The sequence below is a fragment of the Cucurbita moschata genome, unplaced genomic scaffold (genome assembly GCF_002738365.1).
Source record: "Cucurbita moschata cultivar Rifu unplaced genomic scaffold, Cmos_1.0 Cmo_Scf00001, whole genome shotgun sequence".
NCBI lineage: Eukaryota > Viridiplantae > Streptophyta > Magnoliopsida > Cucurbitales > Cucurbitaceae > Cucurbita > Cucurbita moschata.
Genome location: NW_019268517.1, coordinates 9,351,154 through 9,370,458, shown reverse-complemented (window position 1 = coordinate 9,370,458; position 19,305 = coordinate 9,351,154). Strand labels below are relative to the sequence as shown.

Here is a 19,305-nt window from a genome sequence, read left to right as displayed (position 1 = left end):
AATTTATGAGAGTAATAGCAGGTTTTCCATCCCAAAACCCACCAAAGAAGAAGAAGAAGAAGAAGATTTAAGTAACAACTTTAAAAATACAAGTGTGATGGAAAAAAGAGAAAAAGAGAAAAGGAGAAAGTTAAAGTGAAGGGAGGATTCGAGGGGAATTGTCAGCAAAATCTGCCAAAAATACATACACATAAAAGGAATAATTAAAGCATGATGACAGGCAATGGTTGGATTTAGGGTTTAGGAACTCAAACAAGGCAAGCAACCTTCTTAATTCCCTCTTATCAACATGTTGTAACAGAAACAGAGTGGTACAGAGTGCTTCTGTTTTGTTTCAAGTTTCTAAGCCTAAGAATTTGGCCTCTGTTTCTGGGAATTTTGGTTTATTCAACCTTTCTTACTTACTTCTTACACCCTCCTTACAATGAACCAAAAAGATTCGTAAAAAGTTGAAAAGGAGTTGGTGGGTTTTGTATATGGTGGTATGAGACGGTTGGCGTAGTTGGTAATGGATGGCTCTGTTTTGCTCTGCCACGCCCCACGCACAACCTGTCCAATCTTCATTTTTCACCCATTTTCACACATCTTTTATTAGTTTGTTATGATGTTTAAGAAGTGGTGGGTGGAGTTAATTAGGCAGTAAATTTCTGGGGTGCGATGAACAGAGCTTCAAATTTAGTTGACGTGAAGCAGTAACCTTTTAAATCACGTGGGTGCAGACATTCAGGCCACAGTTAAAACCTTTTTTTAGCTGACTTCCCCTTCTTTACACTAAAACAAGCTGAATATCTTCAATTATTTTCTTTGGATTTGGATGTCTTTTCTTTTTTCCATTAAACAATAATAAAAAAGAAGAGATTTTTCAGTTGAGTGGCCACTCAAATACTTGCATTCGCATGTGACAAACCCTAATCATTCCCTTCCATTGTCTTTCCTATGCCTTACTTAATTCCTACTTTTATTGTTAATAATAGAGTACCCCTTTAATTAAACTACTTTAACCTTAAATTAAGGCACTAATCAAGATTAAACCTTTCTATTAACACCTGCCCCTAAAGATAAGGCCACATACCCTAGAAGATACAAAGTGTCAGTTTTCTTGAGCAGTGTAAGATGGGGTTAGAGAGAGGAGTGGTATTGTGGTGTAGGGTATAGTTTTGTAAGGCATGTGACAATAAAGGGGAACAAATTTTGTAATATATCATCATCTTTTCTCCTAGAGTATAGATGGGTTCTTGTTTGTGTGAAAAACAAGCCTTTAGGGTCCACCAAACACACAACAACACAGACCTCTTAGGGCTCTTCCTCTCTCTCTTGCATGTGCCTTACTGATTGGAATGAGTTTTTGATTGAATAGTTCTTCAAGTTTGAATTAAGGTTACAAGCTACCTTATGGACACAAATTTGTAATCTTTTCTTAATTCTATTTTAAGTTTTCTTAAAGTCAATTCTTTGTTTTTTAATCATTTCATTTAGTTTCTCATATTTCTAGTCAAACACATAAAAAAATACGTGTTTAGGGTATAATTAATAGTGCTAGTGGAGGATGTATGTACTTAATTATTACCCTCTACCTCTATGGGCTGTGTATTCAACCAATGTTCTCAAATTTTTCCTTGGGATCATATCTTTTTTTTTCCCTCAATAATGTCATATTGGACTGGACCATTGGGGGAAGGGACCTTCTAGGTCAAAACAACGTCAATATTATTATATATATTCGAGATGTCTATCCACTGCTAGGTTTTTTTAGTAGGGCATATGTACGCTATGGGGACGAAACATAAAGTCTTACTCTAAAAGAGGTAGATCCTTTGAGTAAAGTGAAAATGCTCGATGAGTCGAACCAAACATATAGTTTGATTTGAACACTAAATTTGTATGTTCAAGTAGTGTTCAAGTTTCGATGAGAAGTGAAAGCAACCTATGAATGTAACAGCTCAAACCTACTACTAGTAGATAATGTAACCGTCTAAGCCTCTATCAAACCTCACAGTTTTAAAACGTGTATACTAGGGAGAGATATGTTGGGGATTATTGGGAGTGAGTCCCACATTGGCTAATTTAGGGAATGATCGTGAGGAGTATTATCTCCTTTAGTATGAGGCCTTTTGGAAAAGTCTAAAGTAAAGTCATGAGAGTTTATGCTGAAAGTGGACAATATCATACCATTGTGGAGAATCGTGATTCTTAACAAGATCTACACATCCTTATAAAAAATATTTCGAAATAAATGTTGGGGTGTGGAATGAGACCGAACAAATTAAGGAGAGGAGTTGTTATTAGATTTTAAAAAAGCACTTTCACCGTCCTAAACAAACCCTAAACCCTACTAATTAAAAATTAAAATCATGAAAAGAAGTGCTTTTTGGTCACTTCCAGACATGATTTCTCCAATTCAGTAACTTAGCTTACACTCTTTCCTGCTAAATTACAGACAGAGACAACCTTTTATGATTATGAATTAGGGGAATTACAGACCATACTTTTTTAGGGTTTAATTTAATGATTCATTACAAACCCTAATTTTTAATTTTATTTAAAATGAAAAGGGATTAATATAATATATTTAACTTTGGGGAATTCAAAAATAATAATAATTATACCCAAGATCTTAATAGTTGAAAGTGGCAAATCTTTGACAACCCAATTGAATGGACTAGGGCTAAACAAAAACATCATAACATTAACATGTGCTGTGTACAACATTAAATAAATAAAGAACATAGTATTTGGTCAAAGCGGATAATATCTGTTAGCAATGAGCTTATGTTACATTATTGGTGTTTGTATATGGTCACAATCTCACGTTCTTTTTCTTTTTTCTTTTATTTGTTTTTATAAGAATTGTGAGATTACTATTATGTTGGAACTATTTGAAGTATTATTTGAAATTGACGAATGATGAGAAATAAATTAAGAAACGAGAAAAGGTGAAAAAAGCACGTTGTTTGGTTAGGTTTGAAGTTGAATCACTTCGGTCTCTTCATTGTATTATTTGGATTAAATTTTGATCTTTATGGTTCCTAAACCTTAGCTCATTGCATGTGACACCTTTTTTTTTTCCCTTTCTTTTGGGTTTTACATATATATTAGTTATGCATATTTATTATTATTATTAGCAAAAAAGAGAAATTACAAAGTTTTGTTGTTTTACTTTTTGGGGTTAAAAAAATAAAAATTAGAACTCATTTTCAGTATAATACAAAGTGGTATGAGATGGCATACATTATTAGCAACTCATTATGATCAATTTGTCACCACTCATTTTTTTTTCCAATCAAAATATAATTTTTTAATTTTTTAATTTTTTTAATTTTTTAATTTTTTTTTTTTTTGGAGGAAGGGAAATATTTTGAGTTCCAAATCTTAGTTGTTTTCCACAATGATACATTTTTTTTTAATTTATAAAAAAAAAAAAAGTTAAAAAGCATATTATTAATAATGAGTATATATTAGTGAGTAAGGCACATGCATTAAGCATCTTAGTCTACCTTTTCAAGTCTTTATTTATGGATCTAAGTGGATGTCATTTTAAACTTACACTTTTAAAATGCAAAATAAAATTAATTCATGTTTATAAAGTTTACATTTTTATTTGGGGTTTCGTTTTTTTTAAAAAGAAAATTAGTGTTTTGAAAATTATGTTCAAAATTTGAAATCTAGACGGGCAACATGATCCTGTTACCTATTTGTCTTGAACTATTTCTAAGACTGAAAACTATCCTCATAAACTAATACGGGTTCTTTTAGTTATTTAAGATATGGATTTTCTTAACAGACATTACTTTTACAGATTTTACAGATTTGTACAGATTGGTAGTATAAGAATTAAAGAGGTCCACGAGCGAAAATAGGTTATAAAGGTGAAATAACGTAGAAATTGAAGAGATTGGTAAGAATTTGGAGTGATGGAAGGTTTAAGGAACAAAATAATGGGAAACATGACCAAGGTGATGGAAATAGCGTAGTGGAGATACAAATGGATTGTTGTTATAGGGGTAATATAGGGATCATATTGGAACGTAATAGTCTAAGTCCATCGTTAGCGGATATGGTTTATTTTGGCTTGAACGGTGCGATACACTAGTCAAGATAGAGCTAGATCCTCTCTATAGTAAATGCGTTATAAAATTCAAAGCAAACAATATCTACTAGTGATGGGTTTGAGCTATTACATGTCTTCTACTTCCCGTTTTCGGACATTCCATCTATTTTATCTCAATTTTCATCTTAATATTTTGATCATTTTTGTTGGTAGTCCACATGTATCACCTTATGTAAAAATGTGAAAATACAAAATTGCCCTTCATTATGTTTGTATGTATGTTGATGATTGATTCATTCTTTAGGGTTTTTTGGATGGAATATATTTTATCTCAATGTCTTGTTTTCTTTTTTGTTTCTTTTCTCTATTCATCTAAACATTTCTTCTTTTGTTTTGACTTTGTCTCTCATTTTCCACCGCTTTATTTGCTTTTACACAAGAAATTATCAATACCCACGAGTAAAAATTGAATCTTTTGAATGAAAGCATACAATTTTATGAAAAATATATCTCAAACGAGAAAAAAACAGTTATTTTAAAAGATACGAACGTCTGATTTTTCAATTGAAACATATATCTTAACATCAGTTCATCGATAGAAAAAGAAAAAGAGCGTGTTTCCATGATGAAAGGAGGGGTTGAGGGTTTGAATTTTGAGGTAGTTTGCCATAATTTTGTCAGCAAAATAAACCACAGCTCATGCACAATAACCACATAAAAAGACAAGAAAAAGGAAAGAAAGGGAAAGGAAGAGTGTACATTAATTTATCCAAACACCTTTTTATGATGTTCGATAGTACCTCGCCAAGAATCATCTAACATGTTTATCTCTTAAATTTGGTTGAATTGATCGATTGTTCTCTTTTAATTCGTCAAAAGAATTTCACATTTATATCTTATCAACCAGAAATTTGATGTTTGACCATTAGTTTTGTGATAAGAACGAAGATGCTGATTTCTGATTGAGATTGATGGTTTAGTTCGTTAATTTCACCCATCTTTTTAACTAAATATGTGATATCAAATTCAAAACATTTTACATCACTTCGTCAACATCATGACACTATTGATACTCAATCAGAATAGTTCGTAGCATTGAGAAACGATTACGAAGAACAATCAAGCATAATGATTCAAAATATGAACTATTTTGAGCCGTATAAAGTAGGACGTGAATAATCTTAAAAGATGAGAGCAGAGAGAGGGAGCATGTGCAGAGGCTAAATAATTGAAGTTAACAGAGGATGATGGCTCATAGCATCTTCTCTCAAAATCTTCCAAACAAAGGGAAAGTGTGCAATCAACACCAAATTTTAGAACTATGGGACCCTTTTTCCTAACCCACTTTCGACCCTAACTCTTTACCTAACTTCCTCAACTTCATCTCACTTCGCTTCATTAAATCTCGAGGACCCAACTCTTTTCAATACGAGAAACTGACCCGTTGTATATCACTGTCAGTTCATGATTTTAAAACGCGTCTATCATGGAGAGGGTGTAGCCTTACTCCAACAAGTGTCTCGCATTGTTTGGTGACTGACTTTGATATTATTTGTAACAGCCTAAACCCACCACCCGTTATGTATCACCATCAGCCACACGGTGAGGAAGGCTTCTTTCTTGTCTCCAACCGATATGAGATTTCACCATCAGCCACACGGTGAGGAAGGCTTCTTTCTTGTCTCCAACCGATATGAGATTTCACCATCAGCCACACGGTGAGGAAGGCTTCTTTCTTGTCTCCAACCGATACGAGATTTCACATATGATTTTTGAAACTTGTTTGCTGGTGTAGCAATTTAAGATGCAAGTTAATTACCTATGAGTTGACGTCTAACCCATCAAGATTTTGACAAGAAGTCTTTAGATGTTGAACTTTGAGATTTCATCGACAATTTGAGCACAACTCAACTAATTAAGTAAGTTCTTTTAACCAAAAAAATTAGCGTTTTGAATTCCTAGCGTCGGGAGTTTGAATTTGTATGATTAATGGGTGAAGTTTTTGGGCTGGCAAGATGCTGTAGCAGCCCACAAGGCCACAATCATGATGGACTTAGTTGCCTCATATCAAGAACACCAAGTCCTTTCAAAATTGAAAGAGGGAGGTGTAGAAAAGTAAGAGACTTAACTTCGGCTGCCCCTCCAATCTCATGTAACGAGTAAAAATGGATAATATTGATTGACGGTGGGCTTAAGCTGGTACAAACGATATTAGAGGTAGACATCGGGTGGTGTGCCAGCGAGGATGCTAGGTCCTAAAGAGGTGGATTGTGAGATCACACATTGGTTGGAGAAAGGAACAAAACATTCCTTATAATGGTGTAAAACCCGTGAGGCTGTAACAGGTCCCCAAGAGATGAATTGTGAGATCGTACATCAAACATTCATGAAACAATAATGCTACAACAGACTGGAGCTTTATAAGAATGTAGAGCGTATCGGATGAGATTGAAGAGGCTTTTTCTGAAACCCGACAAAGTCTTATTATTTATTTATTTATTGGAATCTCACTTTTTTTAAAATTTATTTATTTATTCAATTTGTCCATAAAATACTACTAAAACCCATGCTCTTTCATCTCCTTCCTTTTGGCTCCTTCTTCCCTTAAGATTCTTTCCCTATGCCCATTATATTATCAATTCTATTTTTCCTATTATTATGTTTAAGTTAATATTAATCGTATTTTCGAGATATTTGGTTCATAACTTAAACCTTTAATACGTCATATTTTTAATTTTACATTTAATAAAACATATTTAAGCTGAAAATCTAACGGTTGAGAAAAGAGGCAAGTTCTAGTTAGAGCCCAACCTCACCCGCTCGGCCTCATGAGGAACATGTACCTTGCATGCTCTCCGTTCGTGCAACCCTAATGTCCTATTTTTAATCTAATTCGAAAAAGAATCGATGAAACCCTAAAAGAGCTTGCTAGCTAGAGCTCTCTTGGCCATTGATAATGTTAAAAAATAGGTCATCGATTACAATATCGTGTTTTTATACATAAATCTCTCGAGTTTTTTTGATTGATGGATGTGATTTGGATTATCCATTAGCTTTTGGTTTTTGCTCCAATCATTAAATGAAAATGGAAATTATTTGTTTAATCCATAGTCATATGATTAAATTAAGTGGACTTCTGTGCTTAATTAAACTCTTATGATGGCTATTAACAAAATACAAACAAAAACAAAAGGAAGAGCCAAACTTTGCATCATTTACACACCAAAAAAAAAAAAAAAAAAAAAAAAAAAAACATGAACATGAACATCTTCAGCCATCAAGAAACACATTGCTGCAGCTACTAGAAGTGATCAGCTGCTTAATTTCCTCGAGCCCATAATCCATCAATGGAGAAGCTTCCATCCACATCTCATGATCATGAAATTGTTTTACAAAGCTCATTCTCTTCTTCTCGTCCTCGACTCCGATGCCTCCTCCGCTACCGTACTCAGCGTCGGAGGAGCTGCAACTGGCTTGATCCCTTCCGAACACGAGGAGGCCGTGATTGGATTTGACATCGTAATTATTTTGAACTTGGTTTGGATTGACAATAAAGGTTTGATCTTGAGAGGTGTTATTGTTGGTGGAGATCAAATTTGTGGGGTTTAGAAGAGTGGATGAGAATGAGATGGTGTCTAATAAAGTGGAAAACGTCCCATTAGGGTTTGGGAAGCTTGGGAAGTTGCTATGATCTGAGTATGAAGATGGTGATGAAGATGAAGATGATGATGAATTTGTTGAGGAAATTTGAAGAAAATGGGAAAGCAATCCATGTGGGGTTGTGTTTTGAGACGAGACGTTGTTTGTACCTATTAGTTTCTTCTTCAATTTCGTATTCCAGTAGTTTTTTATATCGTTGTCTGTTCTTCCCGGTAGTTGTGTTGCAATTACTGACCACCTATACACATTCAAAATCGACATCAAAGCGTGAATCTAAACACAACTCATATTCATTTGAATTATTCGTTCGGGATCATAACCAAAAAATACCTGCTTCCAATGGTAGTAAAGAGATGGTAAATGATTCGATCTTCGTCCTCAGAAAAATCTCCATGTTTGATATCAGGTCTCAAATAATTCAACCACCTCAATCTACAACTTTTCCCACATCTCTTCAAACCTATCGAACACCGTGATTAACACAAACATGAGCATAATTTAATTGATTTCGAACATGTTTCTTCGATTTGATCGGTAAAGTTCGAATCTTTGACGAACTTTTTCAAAACCCAGATGAAAAAAACGAAGAGAGAGAGAGAGAGAGAGAGAGATTAATACCAGCTTTTTGTGGGAGAGAGATCCAATTTCCTCCAGTTCCATGTTTTTGAATATAGTGTTTAAGCTTTGCATCTTCTTCAGGGGACCATGGCCCTCTCTTCACATTAGCTTTATCACAGCATGGAGTTCTTCCCATCTTTCTCTCTCTAAATTTACAACCCACAAACAGAGAGAGAGAGAGAGATTTGATGTTATTAATGTTTCAAAAAGACAAGACTCTTCCTTCTCTTATTGTGAAAGAGATCAGCACACAAGTCAACAAAATTTTAAAAATTTTAAAAAATCACCCTCAATTTTTCAATAATTTATCTCTCTCTCACATAAATGAACGTTTTTTGTGACACCCAAGTAAAAGAAAGATTCATGAACGAATCGAGGCCACGTCTGAATGAGAGTACTTTTTTTAAGATGCATGTGAGTAAGAACAAAACATGTCAGAAAGACACGTTTTTTTTTTGTGGGTTATTCTTCATCTTTAAAAAGTGACCATGTTACCGGATAATGATATTGAATCTGGACTGGACGGTGTGTTTTGAAAGAGAATCCAAAGAAAAAAAAAATGGAAAATAGAGAAGCACGTTGAGGATGATGGGATGTTGGGATTTAAAAATATTTGGAGCATTAAATTTATTTGGTTAGAAAAAGATGGAATTGGGTTGATTATTTAATTTAATTTTGGGGTGGTCCAATTAAATGATATTTGTCTCTTTGTCACACCTATATAATATATTCCCTAGCTAGCTAAAAAGCTTGATATATATTTATTAATTGTGTGGGGAATACTTATACTTAATTATTGTTCATGCAATGTATTTATTCCTTTTATTTTATTTCTTTTGTATTATATTATTCACGATAAAATGCCAGTTTTTCCTCGTTGTTTATTTTGTGTCCTTTTCTATATGCCAACCTTTTTATAAAATGTCTCAAACATATTTGTAAAAATAGCGACTGAAATAGGAGGTTGGGACGGGGATGAGGATAGGGACGGAGAAGCTATCTCCATCCCCACTCCATGAACATCGACTCGGGTCCCCAAGTGTTTGAAAGAACTATTAATAATCAAAAGGATTGAAATTTATTTAGGATGTTATTGTCAAAATTGTGGCTTTTAAATTTCAAAACGAAAGAAGACGCCGAAATGGACTATTTACGTAAGAATATTAACTTTTCACTTACCATTCACATTACAATTTCAAACTATCTTTCTAGAAACGGAGTGGTAAAATTTATCGAATTCCTCCATGTCTCTATCTATCTATATCTATATATATATACTCTCTCTCTCTCTGAGTCACCTAACTGGAAGGCTCGATATTAGATTAGTCAAGCCCTATAGAATAGCCCAGGTCCACCACCGGGAGATATCGTACAATTTGGGCTTTCCTTTCTACAAGTCTACCAAGAAAAGGTTTCCACACTCTTATAAGAAATGTTTTATTCTTCTCTACAATCCACCCCTTTACAAGGAAGTAGACGCATTTTAAAATCTTGAGAGAAAACCCAAAAGGGAATGTCCAAAGAGAACAATATCTACTGGCGGCGGACTTCAGCTGTTACAAATGGCATCAGAGGCAGACACTAGGTGATGTGCCAGTGAGAAGGCTGGCCCCCAATAGGGTGAATTGTGAGATTCCACGTCAATTGGAGAGGGGAACGAATCATTTCTTATAAGGGTGTGGAAATTTTTCCTTATCAAACATGTTTTAAAATCGCGAGGTTTATGACAATTCATAATGGGCCAAAACAGACAATATTTGTTAGTAGTAGGCTTGGGTTATTACATTTCCATTGCACTAACCAGTAAGAACTAGTCTCTAATAAAAAACCCACCTCAAGTTTGCGCAACTTCACTTCAGCTCAGCTCAAATCGACATCACCCAAACTTAAGCATCAAAGAGCATTAGACACAACACAACTTGAACGTGAACTTTTTCTTATTTCTAATCAACATCCCACTTCAGTATCCATGTCAGTGGAGGCTTGCACCCGAATTCTCTCATTGACATTATCATTAAATCTATGGTTGAAAAACATAGATATGTTCGAGATAACCAATAATATGAATTCGTTTTTCCGCTCGGCAATATTGACCCATTGAAAGTATATGTAGAAACGTGTTTTGGTTAGCTTCTTTATAAAATACATAATACCCACAAAAGAAGCATCATTTTCAGCCATGCCTAACTAGTTGACAAAGATAAATACCCAACAACAATTTCAACCCGCCATCCACATTAATCAATAAACCCTAAAAAATGACTTGTTGGGCTACAAGTCATTGTTATTATTATTATTAATTAAACCATAGTGACAAACATATATATATATATATATATATCTTTATATATATAAGTCAAAGGTTTTAGTAATTTTAAGACATAACAAAGCATAAGACAAAGACAATAATGTCTCGTGTTTTGGGATCGAAGAATTGACCAGCCAAAGCTCATACCTCACATGCATTCATTTTGTAATTGTATTTGAATATAATTGATTGATTATAAATTAAGATATTAATGTATACTCTTTTTTATTATATAGTTTTAATCAACCATTTATGTGTATCTTTTGTAGCATCACGCAAACATCAATGTCCATATGTATTTTTTTAACACATATTTCAATTAATTAAATCAATAGTTTAGTGTAAGTGTAGGTTTTTTTTTTTCTTTTTAGCTACAAAATCTATGAACTAATGTTTTTTTTCTTATGGGTAAGCGTGGACTTCAAAAAAAAAATTCTTTTGTTTAGGGTTTAAGTTATTTTTGTTCGAGTTGACTTGAAATTACTAGGAAAGTTAGAAGCAAATGGGTCGTGTGATGCCGGATACATAAATGAGTTGATATCACATCAAAAAGAGAGTGATCGAAGAATATTGTGACACTTGAGTAAATGAGTGATATGTGAATGAACTAAGATCATATTGGAATATGTAACGGTCAAAATCCACTACTAATAGATATTGTATGCTTCGGCCCGTTGCATATCACCATTAGTGTCGTGATTTTAAAACGCATCAAGTAAAGAGAACATGTGAATAAAGACAAAAACATGCTTAAAAGACACGTGTTAGAAATAGTTAATGAGAGTCAAAATCGTTTGTAGTAGCAATAATGATTACTTCTAACTGGCAAGCTAGATGTTGATCACCTAACCTTTCAATGATTCAAAGTTGGTAAAAGGGTGAGAGTTTTAGGCAGGTTGGGCCACCTAAAAGTTGTCACAATTAGCAAACTTCATGTGGAATGTTAAAAACAATAAAGGAAAAAGCAGGCAAATGAGTTCTGGTTAAGGTTGTTGCTTCTTGTTTTCTTGTCGAAATTTAGCAAATGGCCATGTTTTGTCCTGATCAAAATAAAATTATGAAGCTAATGACGATACGTAATGGGTCAAGGCAGATAGTATATGTTAGCGATAGGCTTGGAAGGCAGATAGTATATGTTAGCGATAGGCTTGGACTATTACAAATGGTACCAGAGCCAATCACCAAGTGATGTGCCAACATTCCAAGAACGGGGTGGATTGTGAGATCTCATATTGGTTGGAGAGGGGAACAAACTATTTATTATAAGGATGTGAAAACCTCTCCCTAGAAAACGCGTTTTAAAACCATGAGGCTGACAACGATACGTAACGGGCCAAAGCAGATAATATCTACTAGCGGTGGGTTGCACTGTTACAATTGGTATCAAACCTAATTACCAAGCGGTGTACCAACAAGGACACTGGCTCCCAAAGGGATGGATTGTAAGATCTCACATCGGTTGGAAATGGGAGCGAAACATTTCTTATAAGAATGTAAAAACCTCTTCTTAGAAGACGTGTTTTAAAACCATGAGACTTACGACGATACGTTACGGACCAAAGCGGATTATATCTGCTAGCGGTGGGTTGCGCTGTTACAATTGGCATCAAAGCTAGTTACCAAGCGGTGTGCCAGCGTCGAAGACGCTGGTCCCAAGGGGGATGGATTATGAGATCTCACATCAATTGGAGAGGAGATCGAACATTTATAATAAGGGCATGGAAACATCTCCCTGACAAACACGTTTTAAAACCGTAAAGCTAACAGCAATACATAACGGATCAAAGCGGACTATACCTACTAGCGGTGAGCTTACGATAGTAAACTACAAATTTGCAGTATCCAACACCATATCAGTGTCTATGTAGTAAGCCACTATAACATTTACAAGTCACTAAGTTACTATTCAGTACAAGATAACAGTCTATTCTGATCATTCATTACGTTCATTGGTAATGGCAGAAATGAATAGTAACCTTTAAGAAAAAGAATACAATTCTGATAGATTGTATGAGAACACCTAATCATAAAGGCCATCTTCATGCCAGATATCAACCAAGAAGTCTACCATTTCCTGCACAATCCAATCCAGACAAGTTTCATTAAAGTAATCGAAAGGGAAGGATGAGGATGAGGATGAACAAACAAAACCTTACAGCTAATGGAATAGGCTGCTGAAAGGGCTCTGCAGTCAAAAGAAGATCTTCATAAGTTGTCGTCCAGCTGCAACATGGAACGCATCGTCAATGGCTAAACACTTGGAAACGGTAGCCCAAGAATGGCTTTGAAACTGATGCTTGAAGCTAAATGAATACCTCAAGATTGGTTCCATCGGTGGTGCTCGTTGCACGTTTTCAAAACGGTCGCCTACCCATTCCCTTCTTTGTTCATGCCAAGCTATCTCCGCTGTTCAGAAAACGATGCACAACACGACTTTTACTATGATATTTGATGCGAGGGTGGGAGATTCAAACTTCATTCCTCTTAGTCGATCATATATGTCTTGACCAATATCAAAGAGTATGAGATTCAATCCTAGATTTTAACGATCAGTGGTTTGAACAAAGAAGATTTACCGTGGTTGACAAATGCGGTGGTCTCGTTGGACTTGTCATTAATGGCAACCTTTGAATCAACTGAAGAATGGTTTCCATTTCCATTCAAATTAGGATTTGTATAGCTGATTTCCATTTTCTCCATAATGAACGACCAAACATTGCCTTAAAAGACTGGTCTGTACATGAAACAAAGATAAAGAGTCCCATGAGAAGAATTGATATACGTTTCGGAAACTTTGATGTAGTCCCATTTATGGGTCCATATAATAATACAATATCCCCTCCGGCGTAGGTGTTTTTTAAGGCACAAGGTCTAACATGTAGATGCCTCTAGGATAGGGCCTATGAGCAAAGCACAAAGTAAGGTATGAGCTTGAGTAAGATGAGTTGTATATGCATGTGGTCTAAGAACACTGTAATTTGGGAAGTAACTATCATAATTTGAGGTACTTTAACCCTCTCTCTCTCTCACGAATCCTTTCACTCAAGCCTAAGCCAACTACTAAACCGATGCATACTTGTGAGATCCCACATCGGTTGGAGATGGGAACAAAACATTCCTTATAAGAGTGTGGAACCTCTCTCTCTAGTACATGCGTTTTGAAACCTTGAAGGAACCCCATAAGGGAAAGTCCAAAAAGGACAATATCTGTTAGTGGTGGGCTTAGACTGTTACAAATGGTATCAGAGCCAGACACTGGGTCATGTACTAATGAGGATGATGGGCACTAGGGGGGGTGGATTGTGAGATCCCACATCGGTTGGAGAGGGAAACGAAACATTACTTATAAGAGTGTGGAAACCTCTCCCTAGTAGACGCGTTTCAAAAGCTTGAGGGGAAGGCCATAAGGGAAAGCGCAAAGAAAACAATATCTACTATTGGTGGGCTTGGATTGTTACAAATGATATTAGAGCCAGACACCTACATCTCCCTAGTAGACGCGTTTTAAAACCTTGAGGGGAAGACCAGAAGGGGAAGCCCAAAGAGAACAATATCTACTAGTGGTGGGCTTGGGTTGTTACAATGGTATCAGAGCCAGACACTGGGCAATGTGTCAGCAAGGACGTTGGACCCCAAGAGGGTGGATTGTGAGATCCCACATCGGTTGGAGAGGGGAACAAAACATTCCTTATAAGAGCGTGGAAACCTCTCCTTAGTCGACGCGTTTTAGAACCTTGGGAGGAAACTCAAAAGGGAAAGCCCAAAGAGAACCATAATTACTAGCGGTGGACTTGGGCTGTTATAAATAGTATCAGAGCCAGCCAGCAAGGACGCTAGCCCCAAGGGGTGGATTGTGAAATCTCACATCGGTTGGAGAGGAGAACGAAGCATTCCTTATAAGAGTGTGGAAACATCTCCCTAGTAGACGCGTTTTAAAACTACGAGGCTAACGGCGATAGTAACAAGTCAAAGCGGACAATATCTGCTAGCGGTAAGCTTGGGTATTACAGTACCTTTACCCTTTCCCACGCTCATATAACATATCACCTTACAAACATATCACCTTCATTCCAATCCTTTAACCCATCAACTTTGTCCCTTCGAACATCCCCTCTCCCATGATACTCAAAAGCTTCTTTAGGTCTCATTTTGTTAGATTAGGGAGCCATTTTTGTTTCAGTTTAGCCCCTTTGGTCAGGCTATCTTTTTGTGTACCATTTGTTATCTCTTATTCCTTCTCAATGAATGCTTAGATTCATTGACTCTGGCCGTGTCTATGTTATTTTCAAGGCACTAAATAACTTAAAAGCCACATCCAAAACATTGCACTGAAGCTCTAGCTTGTTAAACACTTTCTTCATTATATACCCAAACAACATTTAACCATTTGAAGAAATCCACAGACCCATCAATGGAATCTCAACCTTAATCTAATCAAACAGTTCAATCTTTCTCAATAAGTTCACAAATCCACGGTTTCCAAATCATCCCCTAACTTTGTTACTTCCCAACCACATTTCAGAACACAAATCACAAGACAAAAACAGCAATCACCATAAAGCAACGATGATTCAGATCACCCAACAATGAAAATTAAAAAAATCCAGAAAGAAAAACACCAACAAAGGTTCCCAAACAAGCAGAAATGGCACGAGAATTTCAGGAAGTAGGGCAGATGGGCAGTACCTTTTAATCCCCAAAAACAGAGTAAACAGTGAACCCTGTAAGGAATCGTCAAGTATGGGGTTGATCTCGAGCGAAATTACCGAAGAAGAAAAGGCCCCCCTCTTCAGCATTCGCCACAGATTAAACCCGAAAGAACGAGAGAAAAGAAAGTGGACTCGGCGCAGATTCTTCTGCACTAAACGGCGAATCACAGTGGCAGTTTCCTTTGATCCAAGGGCCGAAACTGAGCCAGGTGTTGATAGATCTATGGTTGAGGGTTACTGTCAAAAACCCATATGGGACCCCAACATTTGAAGAACAGATCTGGGCTGCAATGGATTTGGGAATCCTGCATTCTGGGTCTCTTGTTTTAATGGCATTTCACTTTTGTATTTTCTGGGGATACGGATTATGTTACCATCTTCTATAGACCGTTCAATATGATACCCCATTAAATAACATCCAATTTATGAAGTTTGGTAATGCTGGGAGGAAACTGGTACAGTCGTACGATCTTCATTCAAGCGCCCATGGAACCAATAATGGAGCCTTCCAGATCTTACCAAAATTAACTCATAAATTCTCTCTTATTTTATTAAAATAAAATAAAAAGTTTAATAATTTATTAGACGTCTTTCAATGTTTGCCGGCATATTAAAAATAAATACTAGCTTAATATCTTTATTTAAATTTGTCGGTAGGACGGTTGCAAAATACAAATTTATTTTCGGTTTGATTGTGTTACAAAACAAAAAATAAGAAGGCGATTATGTCGTTTCAAGTCCAATGATTATAATGTCGTGTCTATCATTTCGAACATGTCTTTTTTTTTTTTTTAATGTCTATATAATATTTTCTAATATAGATTTGATTTTATTATATTTAAGATATATACATGTAACAAAAATTAATCTAATTTTTATTTTATTATTATGCTAATTTTAGCTTTATTGCATATTATATCAATAATATATAAAATATTATTTTATTAATACGTTATCTATCCACTTATAATATGATGTTGATACTAACAATAACGTATTAGCTTCAATTATTAAATGTCTAATAGAAAAATCTCGAGATTTTGAAAATCGATCCCAATTTAATTTCTTAATTTTAAATAACATAATATTTCGTTATGGAGTGAATAGTTCGCCTCTGTCACGCTCAATTTTAGTAAAATTTAATAGTAACATCAGTTTATTAGTAATATTTAAAATTTCCCTAAGGGTAAAATACAATATGGTTGGTGTGTAGCCAAGAGAAAGTGTCGGTAAGACCTAGATTATATATATATATATATATATATATATATATATATTCTTATTATGCTATCCCTATTAATTTATTAATTTTCATTATTAAATTATTATTATGTATATATATATAAATAAAATTAATGGAATTTGAATAAACTTAATATTGATTCTGTTATTTTTATTTTGTTATTATTATTTATTGAAAACTTATTTTAAATGATTTTTAAATTGTCGGCTAGAATGACTCGCATTTTAAATTCTGGGGTTTATCTAATCTTTTAAATTATTTAACATTATTGCTATTTATAATATGGTTATAATATGTAGATTGACTTAGATATGGAATAATAGCAAATTATAAGTGAGATTATCACAATATTATCAAATTTGCATTTATTAAATTATTGAAAACGTCACTCACTACGACTCTTTTAAATTTCTGACAAGTTCTTTTTTTTTTTTTTTTTTTTTGCAAATCCAAATTTAGAAGTAACGAGTTGATTGCCCATATAGTTAAATTTAATGTCTTATTAATTTTTTTAACTAATAAACAGAGCAGTAAAAAATATTGGTACTTTAGTACGTGATAATTTAATTTTTTATATTTTAAAATTGTCAAATTTTATCATTTAAAAGCAGCATTTTTTAAATCTAAACAATAATTTTATTGATAAATTAAATTATTTTAAAATTATAATTACAAAAAAAAAAAAAATTGTTATTTTTATAAAACTAGAATGATATATATGGCCAGAAATCGAATAAGCATTTTGTTTTTTACTATAATAAAAAGAGCATTTTTGTAATTTCTAGAGAGAAAATTACCCCTCCCATTTTCTGACAGCATGGAAATTCATGCACCCGTTCGGATCCAACCTGGCACATTATGACTGGCCGACACTACAGTGCGGTGACTGTCACCGTAAACGTTTGTCAACGCCGTTTAAAACAAGTTAAAAAATTAAAAATTAAAAATTACTTTTTTTTTCCTGACTCAATTATAAAAATATTAAAATTTAATACATTTTATTGAGATGAATTTTATATTGAACAATCTTTTTATAAATTTTATATTTTTGTAATTTCATTTTCAAAATTTAAATCTATAAATAGATTTAAAATTAAAAATTTAAGCTTAAAATTGATTGCTTTTTTGTTAAAATTAATTATAATAAGTTTAGATATAAAATAATCAATATTATGTTAAATTTTAAATTTATTTTTTATGAAAATTTAAAATTTTGTGTTTATAATTTAATGAAACTATGAAAATAGTAATTTTTTTTATTTTTTGTCAAATTATAAAGATTAATTCTTACCTTTAAAATGGACATGATGAAAATAATAATAATAATAATAATAATATTTCCATCATTAAAATCACAGGTGGGGCCCAATCAGGGCACCCCTGGTAGGTCCCACCGTGTTGCATTTTTTCATCAGTAAAAAAAAGGTGGGCCCACCTTATTTTTTTTTTCACTGCCTCGTGACTGCGAGTGAAAGACACGAATTTTTACCCATTTGAATAAAATAAGGTTTAAATAATATTATGGATAATATGTTTTATTTTTAGTTTATTTTAATTTTTACTTTCAAGTATTTATTTATTTATTTTAGTTAATGTAGATTGAAGTTTAATCATTCCATGCTCTCCACAATTTTGGGATTAGAGGAACGAGTGTGTGTCATTTTGTAAACCACGACCTTTAAAATATTTATTATGATAATTCACGTGCATTATTTTTTATTAGACTTTATAGGTATTTATAAAGCGTTATCCAATAATAGAAATCAACACTTATTCGATCTTAAGTATTACGTACATAAATTTTAGCGAGAATTATATACTTTTTGGTAGATATCATTACAGCCATTCTTTTAAGTCATGTCAATATTACAGTTTCCATATTTTGATGAATTCTAGATTACAGTCTATATTATCAAATTCAAACATAATTTCATAGACAATTTAAAATTAATTGTATTAAAAAAAAAAAAGATTACTTTCTAGACAGAGAAGAAATGACATTAAAGACAAAGCTCGTCTCCACTCCTTTTCAACAGAGTTACATGTTTTGTCATTAAAGTTCGGGAAAGATGGTGGTTGAGATGTGGAAGGATATAGATCTTCTTCCATTCTTGTCACATACCATGCTTTCGATTTGATATTTAACATCACGTACACTTTTAACCATGTCACATGCATTTTTCTGGGACATCGTTATGTTGTTGCTTACTTTTTGTTTCTATAGACCAACCTGAGTCTTCCAACATGATTTGTCCTCGCTCACTCACTCACGGTTAACCTTGTTGGTATATGTAATAACTTTCTGTTCTTTTAAACCTCTGTTAGCCATTTTATCTTCGTGATAACTCTCATTCAGATGTAGTATTCGGTTCATTCACGTACACATCTTATCCTCGAAAGTACAATGAAATTTGCATGTTTTTGGTTCTCAAACCGACGAGCTTGTTTACGTAGATATCTTTAAACCCATTTCAATATTCTTTTTTGAATCGATATAATATTCCTCGATTTTTAAAATTTTTTCTCTAATAAGCTAACACAAATAGCTTGGTTACAAATTAAAAAAATAAATATACATCACTTATTTGCATAATATTTCTCTAATATTCATATCCCATTAATTGCATTTCAATACTTGGCTGAAATTTAACGATGATTAAAGAATTTTTGAATAATGAGAATATTAATTTTTTTTTTCACTTTTTTCTTTCATATTTGT

General features: G+C 33.8%; 2 protein-coding genes across 6 annotated transcripts; both read right to left on the bottom strand.

Annotated features, from left to right (window-relative positions):
* Positions 1-7,167: 7,167 nt before the first annotated feature.
* Positions 7,168-8,549, bottom strand: LOC111434647 (transcription factor RAX2). Its single transcript, XM_023072153.1, has 3 exons — positions 8,327-8,549; positions 8,039-8,168; positions 7,168-7,946 (listed from the first exon to the last, which is right to left on the bottom strand). The coding sequence occupies exons 1-3, from the start codon at positions 8,460-8,462 to the stop codon at positions 7,319-7,321; spliced, it is 894 nt and encodes a 297-aa protein (XP_022927921.1). The 5' UTR covers positions 8,463-8,549; the 3' UTR covers positions 7,168-7,318.
* A 3,906-nt stretch (positions 8,550-12,455) lies between these two features.
* On the bottom strand, positions 12,456-15,687 carry LOC111442437. Of its 5 annotated transcripts, none has more exons than XM_023080110.1 (5): positions 15,321-15,687; positions 13,211-13,354; positions 12,950-13,037; positions 12,791-12,857; positions 12,456-12,708 (listed from the first exon to the last, which is right to left on the bottom strand). In XM_023080110.1, exons 2-5 carry the CDS (start codon positions 13,332-13,334, stop codon positions 12,655-12,657), a joined length of 333 nt encoding a protein of 110 aa, XP_022935878.1. In that variant the 5' UTR covers positions 13,335-13,354; positions 15,321-15,687; the 3' UTR covers positions 12,456-12,654. The 5 variants fall into 5 exon arrangements, with proteins under 5 accessions (XP_022935878.1, XP_022935799.1, XP_022935948.1 ...); XM_023080031.1 differs by having other exon boundaries at positions 13,211-13,368; positions 15,321-15,683; XM_023080180.1 differs by having other exon boundaries at positions 12,786-12,857; positions 12,950-13,040; positions 13,211-13,368; positions 15,321-15,674.
* Between the last annotated feature and the right edge of the window lie 3,618 nt (positions 15,688-19,305).

Excerpts from the sequence above, each read along its gene's own strand:
- LOC111434647 (XM_023072153.1), bottom strand. The coding sequence starts at position 8,462 with ATGGGAAGAACTCCATGCTGTGATAAAGCTAATGTGAAGAGAGGGCCA. Across the intron at positions 8,169-8,326 it reads CTCTCTCCCACAAAAAGCTG|GTTTGAAGAGATGTGGGAAA; the intron begins GTATTAATCTCT and ends GGTGTTCGATAG. Across the intron at positions 7,947-8,038 it reads TTTACTACCATTGGAAGCAG|GTGGTCAGTAATTGCAACAC; the intron begins GTATTTTTTGGT and ends GAATGTGTATAG.
- LOC111442437 (XM_023079951.1), bottom strand. The coding sequence starts at position 13,334 with ATGGAGAAAATGGAAATCAGCTATACAAATCCTAATTTGAATGGAAAT. Across the intron at positions 12,858-12,949 it reads CCGATGGAACCAATCTTGAG|CTGGACGACAACTTATGAAG; the intron begins GTATTCATTTAG and ends TCCATGTTGCAG. Across the intron at positions 12,709-12,790 it reads AGCAGCCTATTCCATTAGCT|GAAATGGTAGACTTCTTGGT; the intron begins GTAAGGTTTTGT and ends TGGATTGTGCAG.